Source organism: Rhinopithecus bieti, unplaced genomic scaffold (assembly GCF_001698545.2).
Source record: "Rhinopithecus bieti isolate Rb0 unplaced genomic scaffold, ASM169854v2 scaffold_17861, whole genome shotgun sequence".
Lineage (NCBI taxonomy): Eukaryota > Metazoa > Chordata > Mammalia > Primates > Cercopithecidae > Rhinopithecus > Rhinopithecus bieti.
The window spans coordinates 3472415-3488867 of record NW_016809830.1 but is presented as its reverse complement, the minus strand read 5'-3'; the positions used below and the strand labels follow the sequence as shown (position 1 = coordinate 3488867).

Here is a 16453-nt window from a genome sequence, read left to right as displayed (position 1 = left end):
AATACAAAAAACTAGCCGGGCGAGGTGGGGGGCGCCTGTAGTCCCAGCTACTCGGGAGGCTGAGGCAGGAGAATGGCGTGAACCCGGGAGGCGGAGCTTGCAGTGAGCTGAGATCCGGCCACTGCACTCCAGCCTGGGCGACAGAGCGAGACTCCGTCTCAAAAAAAAAAAAAAAAGAAATTAGCTTTAATATTCTTTTAATATCCCCATATTCTTATTGCATAGTAAGAACTAACCTTTATTGAATGTCTGTTACCTGTCAAGCACTGTGTTAAACACTTCTTACATGGATTAGTTATTTAATTCTAACAACTCTATGAGGTAATGTTACTAATGAAATTAATTTGATCATATACATTTTTTCCATATGAAATCAACATCGTTGAATTATAAATCTTGGATGACAGTATAAATGGTATGGTAGCATCTTAATAAGACTACTCAAAATGAATGAAGATTAATATTTCAAGCAATAAAATAGCTTGCTAACCTTGATTCTGTCACACCCCGGCACTATTATGTTTCACCCCTTGCATCTATTCAGGCTTTCAGCCTTGACAGTTATGATTGAGATTCATTCAGTAATCTTTCATTTATGCATACATAATTAATATGGACAAGACAGAATTTTAGGTATTGAGGGATTTTATGTCTGTGTGTGTGTATATACACACATGTCTGTTTAATATGCTGGGGTTTCTGTTTCAAGGAGTTTACTATAATCTAGTTGGATAAAGAAGCTTTTCTTCATGCTCATGAAGAAAAGCTCACAGTTCTGAGGTTAAATTATGGAGATAAAACATGAAACAAGTCTGCACATGACTGCCTAAGGCCCAAATCCAGGCTGCTACTTGTTTCATATAACCCATGATTTAAGACTGGTTTTTGTGTTTTACGAATTGTAAAACAAAACAAAAAACAACAAAGAAGAATGTGTGATAGAGACTTTATGGCCCAGAATATCTAAAGTATATACTCACTGGCCATTTAGAAAAACAGTTGTCTATAAAATTAGTGCAGTTAGAAGACTGTCTATAAAGTGTGTTTGATGGACTGATGTGGTCTAGGAGGACCTTATAGAGAAGCTAGAGTTAATATGGGACTGTAATTGAAATTGGCAGGAAAAGGAGCAGGATCTGCAAAGATGGATGAGGTATGAATTTTACAGTATATCACGCAGATTATCTAAACACTTTGGTTGGCTGTTGTTGGTTATGTTTCTTTGGGAAAGTTTTTGTGTCGTTGATTGCTTGGTTTTTACTTGATTTCTTTTGTCTCCCCTTGAATGTTTCGTACTTGTATTTTCCCCTTCTATAAAATGATTACAATTCATATCATTGTTCCATTCTTCCTGGCCTTCTGTGATCTGATCTTAACCTGTCTTTCTAATCTCGTATACCACTACTGCACACAATAACATGGAAAAGGAAATTGTATATGTATGTTAAATACTGGCATTTTAAAAAGAATAGTTTTAACAAAAGGACAATAAGACACTCTTTAAAGAAAGAGTTAGCAAACTATTTCCGTAGAGAACCCAATGGTAAATATTTTTGGCTTTGCAGCCAGGTATTCAGCTCTGCTGTTATATCAGGAGAGCTGCCATAGACATTTGTAAATATGTGAATGAATGAGTGTAGCTGTGCGCCAATAAAACTTTATTTACGGAAATCAGGTAGCTGAACACATTTGGCCCACAGGCCATGGTCCCTGCAGTGGGATATTTCTAGGTACTTAGAAGTACTATGGTTTCTTTTTTCTTTTTTTTTTTAAGAGAGTCTTGATCTGTTGCCCAAGCTGGAGTGCATTGGCATAATCTCAGCTCACTGCAATCTCCGCCTCCTGGATTCAAGCGATTCTTGTGCCTCCTGAGTAGCTGGGACTACAGGCGTGCGTCACCACACACCAGCTAACTTTTGTATTTTCAGTAGAGACGGGATTTCACCATGTTGACCAGGCTGGTCTCAAACTCCTGGCTTGATGAGATCCGCCTGCCTCGGCCTCCCAAAGTGCTGGGATTACAGGTGTGCGCCACCATGCCCAGCCTAAGTACTTTGAATGTCAATAGTACTGGTTCTCTTTCTAAATATACTTTTTAAAAATTATCAAAAGAGCCAGGAGTGGTGGCTCCAGCACTTTGGGAGGCAGAGGCGGGATTTTCGCTGGAGCCGAGGAATTCGAAACCAGCCTCGGCGACATAGCAAGACACCATCTCTATTAAAAAAAAAAAAAACTATCAAAAAATAAATGCACATAAAAAAACAACCATACAAAAGGGGTTATAGTGAAAAGTAGATCATCCAGCCATGAGCTCTACTGTCTTACCCTCTCTGAGGCAACCATGGCTATGAGTTTCTTAGATACCTTTTCAAAGTTTACTCTCCATGTATAAGAACACACACAAATGATCTTGGTAATAGCAAACACTGTTCTGTATCTTCCTTTTTTTGTATGAATATACACATAGACGTACTACCTTGTTAATGCAAATAGTGTAAAATATACAGTTGTTTATGTTAATTCATTTTTCAGTATGTCTTGAAGACCTATGCCTTTACCTCAGGCTCAGTTTTTTGTACTGAACTAACAGTATTTCATTTGATATGCATGCCCTACTGTATTTAAACTAGTAATTAAGGATATTTTAAATATTTTTTCATTGCTAACCTTGTCACATTGATTGTTCTGTCTAGTGTCATTTTCGAGACATTAGCCTCTCTTCCTTTCAGAGCACTACCAACACCGTTTGTATACATGCATGTTCTATGATTTAAGATGTTTTGGCTCCCTAATGGAATGAGTGCATATTTCTTTCACTCAGGAGGCAGCAAAATGTAGCCTACTGGGGCTTCATTTGGGGCCACTTTGTATTTCACCATCTTTGAAGAAGGAGTAAGGAAATTTTTCTGGCCTTGCTATTCCCCATTCCTAAATTAAAGGCAAAAAACCTTTAAGTATCAAGGCTCAATTTCTCTCACATCCTGTTTCTGGGTTTCTCATTCTCCTGATTTAATAATCATGGGAGCTGAGTGGGAGAAGGGAATAAAGAGGGATTCGCCATGGTGAAAGAGGAGGAAAGGATACTTGCAGTCATTATGTGAAAGTTTGTCACCACCCACCCACTCACTTGTGATTTATTCTGTACAGCACCACGGTGGTCCAGAGGTATAGCAGATGTAGCATGTGGAAGAAAGCTGTTGACTTGAATTCTTTCTGTTGCTTTCAGTTGCCTAGACCTGGAGCAGTGTTCTCTTAAGGTACTGGAGCCTGAAGGAAGCCCCAGCCTGTGTCTGCTGAAGTTAATGGGTGAAAAAGGTTGCACAGTCACAGAATTGAGTGATTTCCTGCAGGCTATGGAGCACACTGAAGTTCTTCAGCTTCTCAGCCCCCCAGGTAGGTTTGGTTCTTAGGAGTTCATGGAGCCAAACTTAGAAGAAAATATCTCTTTTTGACCAGGTGAATGGTGTTAAGTATTTTTGGAAAATGTAAATGTGTAGTGCCTTGTTTGCTTTCCCAAGCTAAAGAACACATAAAAAGCAAATGCAGCACATGAATATTGGTTGGGTTGTGGTTGAAGAAACCAGCTACATGAGACATTTTGAGATAGTTGGAAAATCTGAATATAACTACATATTTGACATATTAAGTAATTATCATATGATAATGATGCTATAGGAGAATGTCCTTTTTTTTTTAAAAGGAGATGCATTTTAAAGTATTTAGGGAGAAGATTCCTATAATGTGCATTGGAATAGTGCAGCCAAAAAAATGAACATATATTTAATCCTATATATCTGTATAGATGAGGTAAAGCAAGTATGACAGATGTTTAAGTTTTTTTTGCTGCAGTGAGGCTTTTGAATGTTGAAATGGTATACATCAAAACCACATATAACTCAACCTTATAACCTTATGAGTTTTTCCTGAATTACCAATATTGGGTGAGGCTTTGCACTTCCCACATCAGGTGAGGCTTAGGAAACAGTCCATCTTCTCCATTCAGCTCCTCTCTTCTCAGCTGCAGATAGAGTTGGTCTGCAGCAGTGGTGGGAGGCAGGAGGGACATGCCATCGAAGTTGCCTGGTTGTGGCAGCACTGCAGGCCTCCTTCCTTACCCAGGGGTCCAGTGGCCATTATTTGTCCCACCGGAAGCAGAGAGGCTGGTTGAGCTTGGAAGGGCAGTGGACAAAGGACCTGATGCACTCCATTTTACGTGGTTTTGATATATACCATTTCATTATATAACCAGCTTGGTTATGATGTATTTTTAAGTTAAAGTTACTTTTTTATTGTTAGTTGTGGGATAGGGAATTAGGAACACATGGTATAGTGCTATGCTGTCAGTTACATGTACCAGAAACCCCAACTCAAATAGACCTAATAAAGAGAATACATTTCTCCTTCTAATTGAAAAGCGTAGAGCTGGTTTGGCTTCAAGAGAATCAAGGAACAATCCTGTTCTCAAGGAGTTGGTTGGTTTTTGTCTTTGCTCTTCCTTTCTTGGCATTGGCTTCCTTCCATGACTGACTTTCCACATAACCCAAGATGTTTGCTGGCTGTTTCTGGGCTCTTCATTCTTGTCCCAGCAAAACCCAGAGAGTTCATCTGGTTAACTAGCTTTGGTCACGTGCCTAACTCTAAACCTGTCACTGTGCCAAGGAGATGGAATGTGCTGACTCCCTGGCTTGAAGCCGGGAGGGGAGTTGGGTTGAGTCAGCTTTCCTGGAACCACATGGATCACCAAACAAAACTGGAACTATTAGAAGGAAAAAGGAAGCAGCAGATACTGGGGAGGTAACTAGTTTTCTATTTGTAGTTTACTGCAAATGGAAAGGGCCCTGGATTATAAATAAGGAGACTTGGACTCCCAGTCATCCCTGCTTTACAAGGCCCGCTGTAGGTGGTGAAATAGGCCTCTGATAAATGCCCTATGAATGTGATACACACTGTATTGGATGCTTGCCTTCTGTTTCCCAGCGCCTCTTCGTACCAACAGGGCTGGGGTGGGAATAAGTAGCTGCTAATGCCACCCTCCCAAATGCAGCCATTGACTGGCACCAAATAGTAAACTTTCTTTTTTAAACCTGGCCCATTACTGATAGAAACAGTAGACTTCCTAAAGTGGTATTTACTAATTATTATATTGCTGGTACCTGAAGCAGCACCCAGGAGTTGTGACATTTGAAATCTACTAGTCTAGGTTTCATGCTGGTAAAGTCCGAGTTCTCATACTTAGTATAAGTCTCATACTTAGTAAAGTCTGCTTTTACTTACTTTAGTAAGTTCTCATACTTTATGGAATACTAGGGCCTCTGAAAGCTTAGAAAACCTTTCTGGGAAGTAAATATAACATGTATTTCATTCTCTTTTTCAATAATTGTGCTTAATTACCCTAACCATTGTTTGCCAAGGCTATAAAATGAACATAAGTATTCTCTACCTCGCGGAGTTATAGGAGCTACATGAGATGATGCTGTGTTGAATTTCATCTATACAATGACAGGGGCCTCGTATCTCTTTTGATTTGTGTTGTGATCACTGGCCTGAGATCTAGGGTTTTGGAATTTTTTTAAGGTTCCCATATGTGAAACCAGGCTTGACTGAAATTGAGTCGTATATTTATTTAGGTATAATAATTTGCCTGAATTTTTAAAATAACACTGTATTTTTATTTTTGACAGGCCAGCAACTAATAAAGTGCCACCCTAATAAATATTAGTAATCTTCCTTTGAAAATCCATTTTGCTCATTGTGGTTTTTTCCAAATAGGATTAGCACTTTTCTATCAATGTTCCCCAGTGCAGATTATCCTGATATTTGGCTTACAGGCTTTCTCAAGATTATCTTATAGGGCTTTTTTGCATTTAAGGAGAGAATAGGAAAAGAAAAGCAGTTTCTTTTCTCTTTTGTTTTAATTTTCTCTTCAGTCCATTTATGAGCTGTAAGGAAATATTATTTGTTTTGTTTTTTAAGTTTTTTGTGAGAAATGTCTTGCTCTGTCTCCCAGGCTGGAATGCAGTGATATGATCTCGGCTCACTGCAGCCTCTACCTCCTGAGGCTCAAGCAATCCTCCCACCTCAGCCTCCTGAGTAGCTGGGACTACAAGCACACACCACCCAGCTAATTTTTTTTATTTTTGGTAGATATGGAGTTTCGCCATGTTGCCCAGGCTGGTCTTGAACTCCTGGGCTCAAGCAATCCACCTGCCCTGGCCTCCCAGAGTGCTGGGGTTACAGGCAGGAGCCACCACCCTGTTTCTATGTTACCACTTGTGCACTTTTTCTGTGAGGTTTTCTGTCATGTTAGCCATATAATATCCTTAGGAATTGGTTGTTGCTTGAATGTTAGTTGTTGATTTAACAGCAAATATTTTGGGATCTAATAAAGCTCAGTAATTTTAGGAAGAAGTAATTAATTTGTTAGCTTACTATCTGCATCTAGTATGAATAATCTAAGCTTTAGTCTTTTTTTTTTTTTGAGATGGATTTTCACTCTTCTTGCCCAGGCTGGAGTGCAGTGGCGTGATTTTGGCTCACCGCAACCTCCGCCTCCTGGGTTCAAGCAATTCTCCTGCCTCAGCCTCCCGAGTAGCTGGGATTACAGGCATATGCCACCACGCTCGGCTAATTTTGTATTCTTAGTAGAGATGGGGTTTCTCCATGTTGATCAGGCTGGTCTCGAACTTCCGACCTCAGGTGATCCACCCGCCTCGGCCTCCCAAAGTGCTGGGATTACAGGCGTGAGCCACTGCACCCAGCCGACTTATTCTATTTATACATAGTAGAATAAAGAAATATAAGAATTATAGAGAAGAATTTTAATATTTTAATAAAGATATTGAGAATAAAAGCTACTGTAATTATATTAAGAAGATAAGCTCTGATAGAATCAACTTAATTGGTGGTTTGCCTCATGCATTCAGTGAAGTTTGCTGTATTGCAGTGCCTTTGCTGTGCTAGGCATTATGCTAGGCACTGTGAGTTCAGAGATGAATAAAGCAATAGTTTCCACCTGCTGATAGGTCATAGTTTAGTAGGGGAGACAAACATGTAAAAGATCATATCCAAGACAGTTGTAAAAAATATATATATGGTAAGTTTATATGATCTCCAGTTTTCCCTCTTTGCTATATTCTTGAGTCTTAGTGAAAATACAAAATAGAAATATACTAATGTTTTCTCTTTTTTGCATTAATACTATTTCATAGAAGGACATTACTTCTTATTCCGCAGGAAGTCTGATGATTTTTCTCGGTCCTTACAGAGAGAAGCCTGGTTTGGGCTGTCCTGTGAACTGGCCTTTGAGGTCTAAATGCAGGGAGAAGGGGAAACTTTAGATTTCTTTTGATTAAATGAGAAACTATAGTCTTAGGTTGCCATAGTCTGTTCCAAGTGATGGTTCCAACTACAGTCAGAGGTAGCTCTGAGAGGTAACTATCATGTGGAGTTTCTCTGTCTTTTGAGAAACTGACCAAGTTTCTTTTCTGGATTTGTTTTGGTGCCCAGAAATAGCTAGGGCAGTATCCATGCATCTCTAAGTAGAACAGTTTCTGTGATGAGGAGCCAGCTTCAGCAGCCACTCAGCATGAAGTCTGAGTGTAAACTCCCTCTGGAATTGTAATTTTATCTATTTTCTGAAGGAGCCTCAGAGGATCGAGGTTTACTCTCTGTTGCTTTCTCTCTTGCTCCTCAGTCTGCTCTTACTTGAATTATATGATAGAGAAATCGCTTCTAGTTTTTATGTGTGGATGGTGTTCATCCCATTTTCCAGTGCTAGTAAATTGTTTCCCTACTTTTATTCCTTTGCTCATCTCAGTGGGAACTGGAGAAGGGGGTTAAATGAATGTGTTGAAATGGTTTTGAACCAAAGGTCTGTAATGATTTTTTTTTTAGATCTTATTTAAGTTTCAAAGACTGATTCCAAAGCAACCAATATTGACATTTGTGTTATTGGCAAATGCAGATAGACTTAGATGTGTAGTTCAAGGTGCTTTTGTTTCTTTTGTTGTTGTTGTTTGCTTGCTTGCTTTTTGAGTCTCACTCTGTCACCCAGGCTGGAGTGCAATGGTGTGATCTTGGCTCACTGCAACCTCGTCTCCCAGGTTCAAGTGATTCTTCTGCCACAGCCTCCTGAGTAGCTGGGATTACAAATGCGCGCCACCACACCTGGCTAATTTTTGTATTTTTAGTAGCGATGAGGTTTCACCTTGTTGGCCAGGCTGGTCTCAAACTCCTGACCTCAGGTAATCCGTCCACCTTGGCCTCCCAAAGTGCTGGGATTGCAGGCGTGAGCCACCACACCCAGCCTATTTGTTTCTTTTGTTTTAAGTGAAAACATTGTGAGTGTAGAATTATAGGCTTCATCAGTCCTAGTTACGTACACCACGAAATGGTTGCCTGGAGAAGTGATGCCCTTAACCTGGAATGGGCAGACCAGAGGCTGAACAATGGGAGCTGTTCAGAGAGAACATTCTTTTTTTTTTTTTTTTTTTTTTGAGACGGAGTCTCGCTCTGTTGCCCAGGCTGGAGTGCAGTGGCCGGATCTCGGCTCACTGCAAGCTCCGCCTCCCGGGTTTACGCCATTCTCCTGCCTCAGCCTCCCGAGTAGCTAGGACTACAGGCGCCCGCCACCTCGCCCGGCTAGTTTTTTGTATTTTTTAGTAGAGACGGGGTTTCACTGTGTTAGCCAGGATGGTCTCGATCTCCTGACCTCATGATCCGCCCGTCTCGGCCTCCCAAAGTGCTGGGATTACAGGCTTGAGCCACCGCGCCCGGCCGAGAGAACATTCTTGATGTGGGTCTCATTAAGATGAATCCCAAGTTGCTTTTCAGCTCAAGTGTTGCAATATTGCTGTTTTATATCACTCTTCATATGAAAGGTGCCTCACTGAGGGTACCTATGAGATGTCTGTGGCAGGGTCATGTGCCATCTTTTCAGTAGCATCTTTTCCGTTTGCCTCTACTCTTTTTATTTCGTATCATTTTTTCTTAGATCCGTTGTAACACATGCATTGTTATGTTTTGGCTATTAATTTTTATTTTTTATTTCTAAAATAAGTGCAAAGATTGTTTAATATTATTCTTTAGTTTCTTTTTTTTTTTTTTTTTATTGAGACGGAGTCTCGCTCTGTCGCCCGGGCTGGAGTGCAGTGGCCGGATCTCAGCTCCCTGCAAGCTCCGCCTCCCGGGTTTTACGCCATTCTCCTGCCTCAGCCTCCCGAGCAGCTGGGACCACAGGCGCCTGCCACCTCGCCCGGCTAGTTTTTTGTATTTTTTTTTTTTTAGTAGAGACGGGGTTTCACCATGTTAGCCAGGATGGTCTCGATCTCCTGACCTCGTGATCCGCCCGTCTCGGCCTCCCAAAGTGCTGGGATTACAGGCTTGAGCCACCGCGCCCGGCCATTATTCTTTAGTTTCTAAAATGCCTTTACTTCACATTTTATCTTGACAGTTCTGTGAAGCGACGGAACAATACTATTGTGAACATTTAAATTTTAACCAACAAACGTTTATATGGAAAATGAGATTTCCAAAAGTTATCATTTGGCCAAAGTCACAGTTGTTAACAAAGATGGGATTAAAAACCAGGTCTGCTGACCCTGACCTGAACTCCATGCCATTTCCATTATGCTAGGAAATTTCTGAATTAAGAAACTTAGTTTTGTATTATTACCTCAGTTGCCTCTTTGACCCATGGACTTCAATTTTTTTCTTCTTGCCAACTTCAAAAGTGCTCAGAGACTGGATCTTGTTTGTAAGGGACTTTTCTTATTTCGTGAACATCAGGAAATTGGCAATTATTCCTCAAAGAAAAATATCAAGAAGTGAAGAGAGAAAAAGATGGTATGGATGGGCATGAATATAAGGAAGAAGTAGAGGGAGAGAAAGGGCTGGTGAACAAGGCGTGAAGGAATATCTTTCTGGGTGTGGAGTGTTGAGGGGAGTCTCAGGCAATGTAACAGGATAAGGCATGTGATGTGGGAGACTAGGTTTAGCTACAATCTATACAAATTTCAGTTGACATGTAAGAGAAACATGTAGACATACTTTGTATAATGCCGTGGGAGGGACACACATGGACCTACTTTGGTTATACAGTGGGGGAAATTGTTAGAGGAAGAGGAATATTTATCTGGGCACCCTGTGGGGCATGTAGATACTCTTCTGTGATAGCATAGAAGATTGCAGAGTAACTTTGAGGATGAGTTTTAGATGGAAGTTGATGAAAATCTTTTTTTTTTTTTGTTTCATGGCCTCTGAAAGTAGATGAACTTCAGTATATGGAATAGATCTGTTTCTGGAAAAAGTATTTATTGATAAACTGCATCAACATTTAAATGTGTTGTGAGAGACAATAACTTCAAGGGAAGCTATGATGTGTCCTTTTGTCAAAAATTATCCTACTTTGTCTTTCTTATTCCAGCAGGGTTTTAAATTTTTGTTTTATTGCTTAGTAGCATGTACTTGTTTATCAGCATATGTGTGTGTAGTTGAAAGCACGATCCTTGGTTCCATCGTACCTAGTCACATTCTCCCAGGGTTACAGGAAATCAAGTAACTTCTCTGACTTCTTTGTAGATGTTATCTGAAAAATATGCTTGTTTGCCAGGAAGCTGTGTGTTCACCGTTTAAAATAGAACTTTCATTTGTGTGCCTTCATACAGCCTACATAGCACTATACCATATTCTTTTTTTACCTTTGTTCAGCACCTTCTCACTAGTGGGTGCTGCATTGGGGTGGCTAAGGGTTGACCATGGGTCCCTGTCGCACAAGGCTTTGTGGGAGGAAGGAAATTTGTGTGGTTAAAACATGGGAGGTATTGCAACTAATTTTCTTGACTATTCACCAGGGGTGGTTTCCAAATCACATTTTGCCTTTCAATTCTCAGTCTTTGAAGCAATAAATTGTATATATATTTTATACACACACACACACTTGCTTATTAATAAAGTTGTTGGTGCAGGACAGGCTTATAAACTGTGAATTTAGATGTACATTAAAAGCCACTTTGTCTTGGCCCAGCATGGTGGCTCACACCTGTAATCCCAACACTTTGGGAGGCTAAGGTAGGTGGATCTCTTGAGGCCAGGAGTTCTGGGCAACATATGAGGCCAACCTGGACAATGTAGTGAGACCCTGTTTCTACAAAAAAATTAAAATAGTACTAATTTTAAAAATCACTTAGTCTTGTGTCCCACACAAAGGAAGGATAACTTTTAGAACCTGGCCATGTGGTCCCTTTCCAGTAGTCACCTACTTCTTTGTAAAATACTCAAGAGGAAAAACACTTTCCATCATTCTTGTCTCTTATCTCCTTGTAGAGTGGCAGAGAATATTTGCCATGGTATATATTCATGAGCAGTGTCCTGGTGTGGGATTGCTCTTTGTGTGATACACTTTCTCAGAAAGATAGGCTCACTGTGGCAGAAAGCGGATTACCATGGGAGATACATTGAGAATCACCAAGAGGCCAGGCATGGTGGTTCACTCCAATAATCCCAGTGCTTTGGGAGGCTGAAATGGGGTGGATTGCTTGAGCCTAGGAGTTCAAGACGAGCTGGGCAACATGGCCAAACCCTGCCTCTACAAAAAATGCAAAAAGTAGCCAGGCATGGTGATACACACCCTTAGACCCAGCTACTGGGGGGCTGAGGTGGGAGGATAGCTTGAGCCCAGGAGGTTGAGGCTGCAATGAACCCTGATCATGCCACTGCACTCCAGCCTGGGTGACAGAGCAAGACCCTATCTCAAAAAAACAAAAAAAAAGAATCAGAATCACTGAGAAAGCAAAGCATAAGGGTTTAAAACCTTTAAAAGGCAGGAAAACCTAGGTTTGCGTCCTGGTTCTGCCATTTTACAATGTAAAAAAAAAAAGGTCTCAGTTTAATTTAGCCCAGGTAATCTGGGTGACCTTCTGCAAATTATGTACCTTATTTTTATTGTAACATAGTTGTAAGTAGTATCTACCTTGTGTGGTTATTTCAAAGGTTAGTGATAAAAATGCCTGGTACATGTAAAGCAGTAACTTGGTGCTGTAGTAATTTCTAGTATTATTATGTATATTCAACAAACACATGTTGAACACCCACTAACACCCACTGCACTGCCATATGCTGGGCACAATTCTAGTTGCTGAATGAACTGGTGACTAAGACCATCAAGGTCCTTGCTCTCATGGAGCTTCTATTTTAGTACCTAAGACGAACAGTAAGAAACAGGGATTTTAGAAAGTGAAGGACACTGAACTGGGTGAATGTAATAGATAACTGTGGGGGTGGGAAGGTACCTAATTTAGAGACATTTCCCAGAGAAGCTGGTGATAATTTAGTAAGAAACCTGGATGATGAGGAAAGGGCCTGCCATGAAACAGAATAGTGGAAGCCAGTGGGGTGGCGGTTGTAGGGGATGGCAGAGCGGAGCTTGTCGGGGGGAACCCAGCAGAGGACTGGTAAGTGGAAGGCAGAAAAGAGCTTGGCTTGTGGAAGGAAGGAGGCCCAGTACGGCTGGAGCTTGGTGAGCCTGGAGGAGAGCGGGAGGGGCCAAAGGAGGGAGCAATTCGTGGAGGACTTTGTAGCCCTGGTAAGGAATTTGGATTTTTTATTCTAAGTACAGGCACACTTTGTTTTATTATGCTTCACTTTATTGCACTTTGCAGATACTTCGTTTTTTACAAGTCGACAGCTTGTGGCAACCCTGTATCTAGCAACTGTCAGTGCCATTTTTCCAACAGCATGTACTTACTTCGTATCTCTGTGTCACACTTTGGTAATTCTTACAGTATTTCGAACTTTTTCATTATATCTGTCATGGTGATCTGTGATCGGTGATCTTTGATGTTACTACTGTGATTGTTGGTGCGTGGAAAGATGGTGGCATCCAGGTGGCAGTCTTAAGAAGACCAGATCAGTATGGTGTTGGCATTGGGGACTGCTAGGCAGGCACTGGCTAGCTCCAGGCAGCTCAACCTTGGACACTCAACTCCGAGACGTGGAGTGGGGCCCCTGTAAGTGGGGCATGCACTCCATGTGGAAGCCAGAGCCTTCTCCCCTGGATGGAGTGTACGAGATCCCTGGACTGGAGCCCATCCGTCCGTCCGTGGGAAAGATGTACTTCATGCCCGGGCTGCCACCACTGATCTTCCTGCCCTGGGACCCTGGCTAGAAACACCCAAAGTTCTGCTCACCCCCTGTTCATGACCCTGGGACCCTGACTCGAAGCCCCCAAAGTTCTGCTCAAGCTCCATTCACAAGCAGCCACTATACAAAGATGAGGCGTGCTAATTTCACCAGCGTTGCCTCCTTCTCAGGGGTGTCAAACAGGCCCTCTGGGTTACCAAGGCCAAGTTAATAGAACGCCTTCCTGAGAAAGTACTTAGCCTTGTTGATGATACAGGGAACCACATAGAGAACCAAGATGAGTGTCTTCTGAATTTGATCTCTCATGCCTGTCTCTGGCACTGTACTGAGGACATCCTCAGGAGAGAGGCCTGCTGTCCGGTCATTGTAGACAGTCTGATACAGTTGTGTAAGTCTCAGATTCTCAGGCATCCTTCTCTGGCCAGGCAAATTTGTGCCCAAAACTCCACGTTATCCACCACCTGGAATTGAGTCTCTTCTTCAGGGTCATGGTTGTAGTGGAGCCCGCTGAGTGCCAAGGATCCTCTGTCCCCCTCATCTCCTCCAGAGAAGAGGTTGAAGCTACTAAAAATTATGTTCTTGAGACCTTCTATCACCAACCCCCGCCCCCCCCGCCCACTGATCTTCAGGAATGCAATGTTTATGATGTGAAAGATGGCACAGGATTCTGGGAGGGCTGTCCTTACCCCTATCTCCATATCCTGTACTTCCTGGAGAAAGCCAGTTTACAACCACATAGCCTTCAACCAGATCAGCTGTGGGCCAAGATGATCCTGTTTGCTTTTGGCATTGCCCTGGCTCAGGCCCAGCTCCTCTGTGGGAACGACACCAAGATCTTGGAGCAGTCCGTGGTTGTGCAGAGTATATGCACAGACAGACGTGCATTCCATTTCCTGGTATTACAGTTGAACACCACAGACCTGGCCTCTAACAAGTGTGGCAAGAGTTTGGTCTGGATGGAATCATACCAGCTACTCTCAGCATTTTTGGTGTCTCCCAGTGATCAAAAAGAAGGTGGGGCCGGGCCCAGTGGCTCCCGCCTGTAATCCCAGCACTTTAGGAGGCTGAGGCAGGTGGATCATAAGGTCAGGAGATTGAAACCAGCCTGGCTAACAGTAAAACCCCATCTCTAGTAAAAAAAAAAAAAAAAAATTAGCCAGTTGTGGTGACACGTGCCTGTAATCCCAGCTACTCAGGAGACTGAGGCAGGAGAATTGCTTGAACCTGGGAGGCAGAGGTTGCAGTGAGCCAAGATCGCGCCACTACATTCCAGTCTGGGTGACAGAGCGAGACTCTGTCTCAAAAAAAAAAAAAAAAGGTGGTTGTGGAATGTGTTGGACTGACTGGTTTCCAGTAGAAGACATCCAGGAAGTTTTTAGCTCTGTATTTACATGGTGTTGTGTGAGCCAAGGACCATTCTGAGGCCTGAAACCCGCCTTTGCCTTCTCCCACTGAAGAGGGTCTGGAGTCCCCCTGGAGCCTCAGTGCTCATCTAGCCTGGTGGTCTCACTGACAATAAAGAGCCCTTGCATTGCAAAGAAAAAAAAAAAAAAACTATAATTGTTTTGGGGTGCCACAAATTATGCCCCTATAAGAAGGTGAGCTTAATTGATAAATGTCACGTGTATTCCGACTGCTCCGCCAACTGGCCATTCCCCTCTCTCGCGTGCTCTCTCTTTCTTCCTCTCCCTCTCCCTCCCTGTCCCTCTTCCTCTCCCATCTCCCCCCTCCCTCTTTGGGCCTCCCTATTCCCTGAGACACAACAATATTGAAGTTCGGCTGATTAATAACCCTACATTGATCTCTAAGTGTTCAGGTGAAAGGAAGAGTCACATGTCTCTCACTTCACATCAAAAGCTAGAATTGATTTATAGTTAATGAGGAAAGCATATCAAAAGCTGAGATAGGCTGAAAGCTAGGCCTCTTGTGCCCGTTAACCAAGCTGCGAATGCAAAAGAAAAGTTCTTGAAGGTAACTAAAAATGCTACTTCAGTGAACACACGAATGATAAGAAGGCAAAACATCCTTATTGCTGAGATGGAGAAAGTTGTAGTAGTCTGGATAGATCAAACCAGCCACAGCATGCCCCTAAACCAAAGCCTAATCCAGAGTGAGGCCCTAACTCTCCTCATTTCTGTGAAGGCTGAGAGAGATGAGGAAGCTGCGGAAGAAAAGTTGGTTCATGAGGTTTAAGGAAATAAGCTGTCTCCGTAACATAAAAGTGCAAAGTGAAGCAGCAGGTACTGGTGGAGAAGCTGCAGCAAGTCATCCAGAAGACCTAGCTAATGCCAGGCATGGTGGCTCACAATTGATCATGGTATCTGTAGTACCAGCACTCTGGGAGGCCAAGTCAGGAGGATTGCTTGAGCTTAGGAGTTCAATACCAGCCTGGGCAACATGGTGAAACCCCGTCTTCGCAAAAATACAAAAAATTAGCCAGGCACGGTGGTACCTCCCTGTGGTCCCAGCCACTCAGGAGGCTGAGGTGGGAGAATTGCTTACACCTGGAAGGCAGAGGTTGCAGTGAGCGAGATCATGCCACTACACTCCAGCCTAGGTGACAGTGAGACCTTGTCTCAAAAAAGCAAAAAAAGATCCAGCTCTTTAAAGAAAATGGCTATAATAAACAGATTTTTCAGCATAGATGAAACTGCCTTCTGTTGGAAGAAGATGCCATCTAGAACTTTGATAGCTAGAGAGAAGTCAGTGCCTGGCTGACTCTCTTGTTAGGGGCTAATGCAGCTGACAACTTTAAAGTTGAAGCCAGTGCTCATTTACTATTCTGAAAATCCTAGGGCCCTTAAGAATGATGCTAAAAACTGCAAAGTTTTTGTCCTAAATAACTGGATGGATGGTGGTAGACTGTAAGACTGGTTTACCATCTTTGAGATGGGGAAACTGTGGGGACTGGCAGAGGAGTAGATTTTGTGTCAGAAGGGATTTGGGTATATGAAATTTGTAGTGGCTATAGGACATTCAAATTTAAAGGTAGGGTAGCCAAAACTCCTATATTTTTTAGGTTTATTACTTATTCTCTTTTGTCATTGTTGCAACTTTTTTTCTGTCACATCGAAACTTGGGAAATTAGAATCTTTGTATTTCAAAGTTGTGATGTAAAACTCTCCTGGCAGATGAATGGTAAATATGGGGACATTCAAATACAGTGTTATAAATTTGCTGGCTTCAGCAAGAGTGCTTATCCCATTTTCCACCTTTCCTACCAACATGTATCACAGATTTCAGAAAGATTTTGAACTTCTATCCTGTACTAACTTGGCCTCTACATAAAGGATTAGTGAATCAATGTCCTCCCTTG

The 16453-nt window shown here is 42.2% G+C and overlaps 1 protein-coding gene and 1 pseudogene across 1 annotated transcript in view; both read left to right on the top strand.

Moving 5' to 3' along the window:
* The window catches only part of MALT1 (MALT1 paracaspase), an 88485-nt gene that overhangs the window by 7099 nt on the left and 64933 nt on the right, over positions 1-16453 (top strand). Inside the window, 1 exon segment of the mRNA XM_017890505.1 lies at positions 3227-3393. Within this exon segment, the coding sequence (XP_017745994.1) occupies positions 3227-3393 (167 nt within the window).
* On the top strand, positions 12178-14542 carry LOC108541033 (39S ribosomal protein L37, mitochondrial-like; annotated as a pseudogene).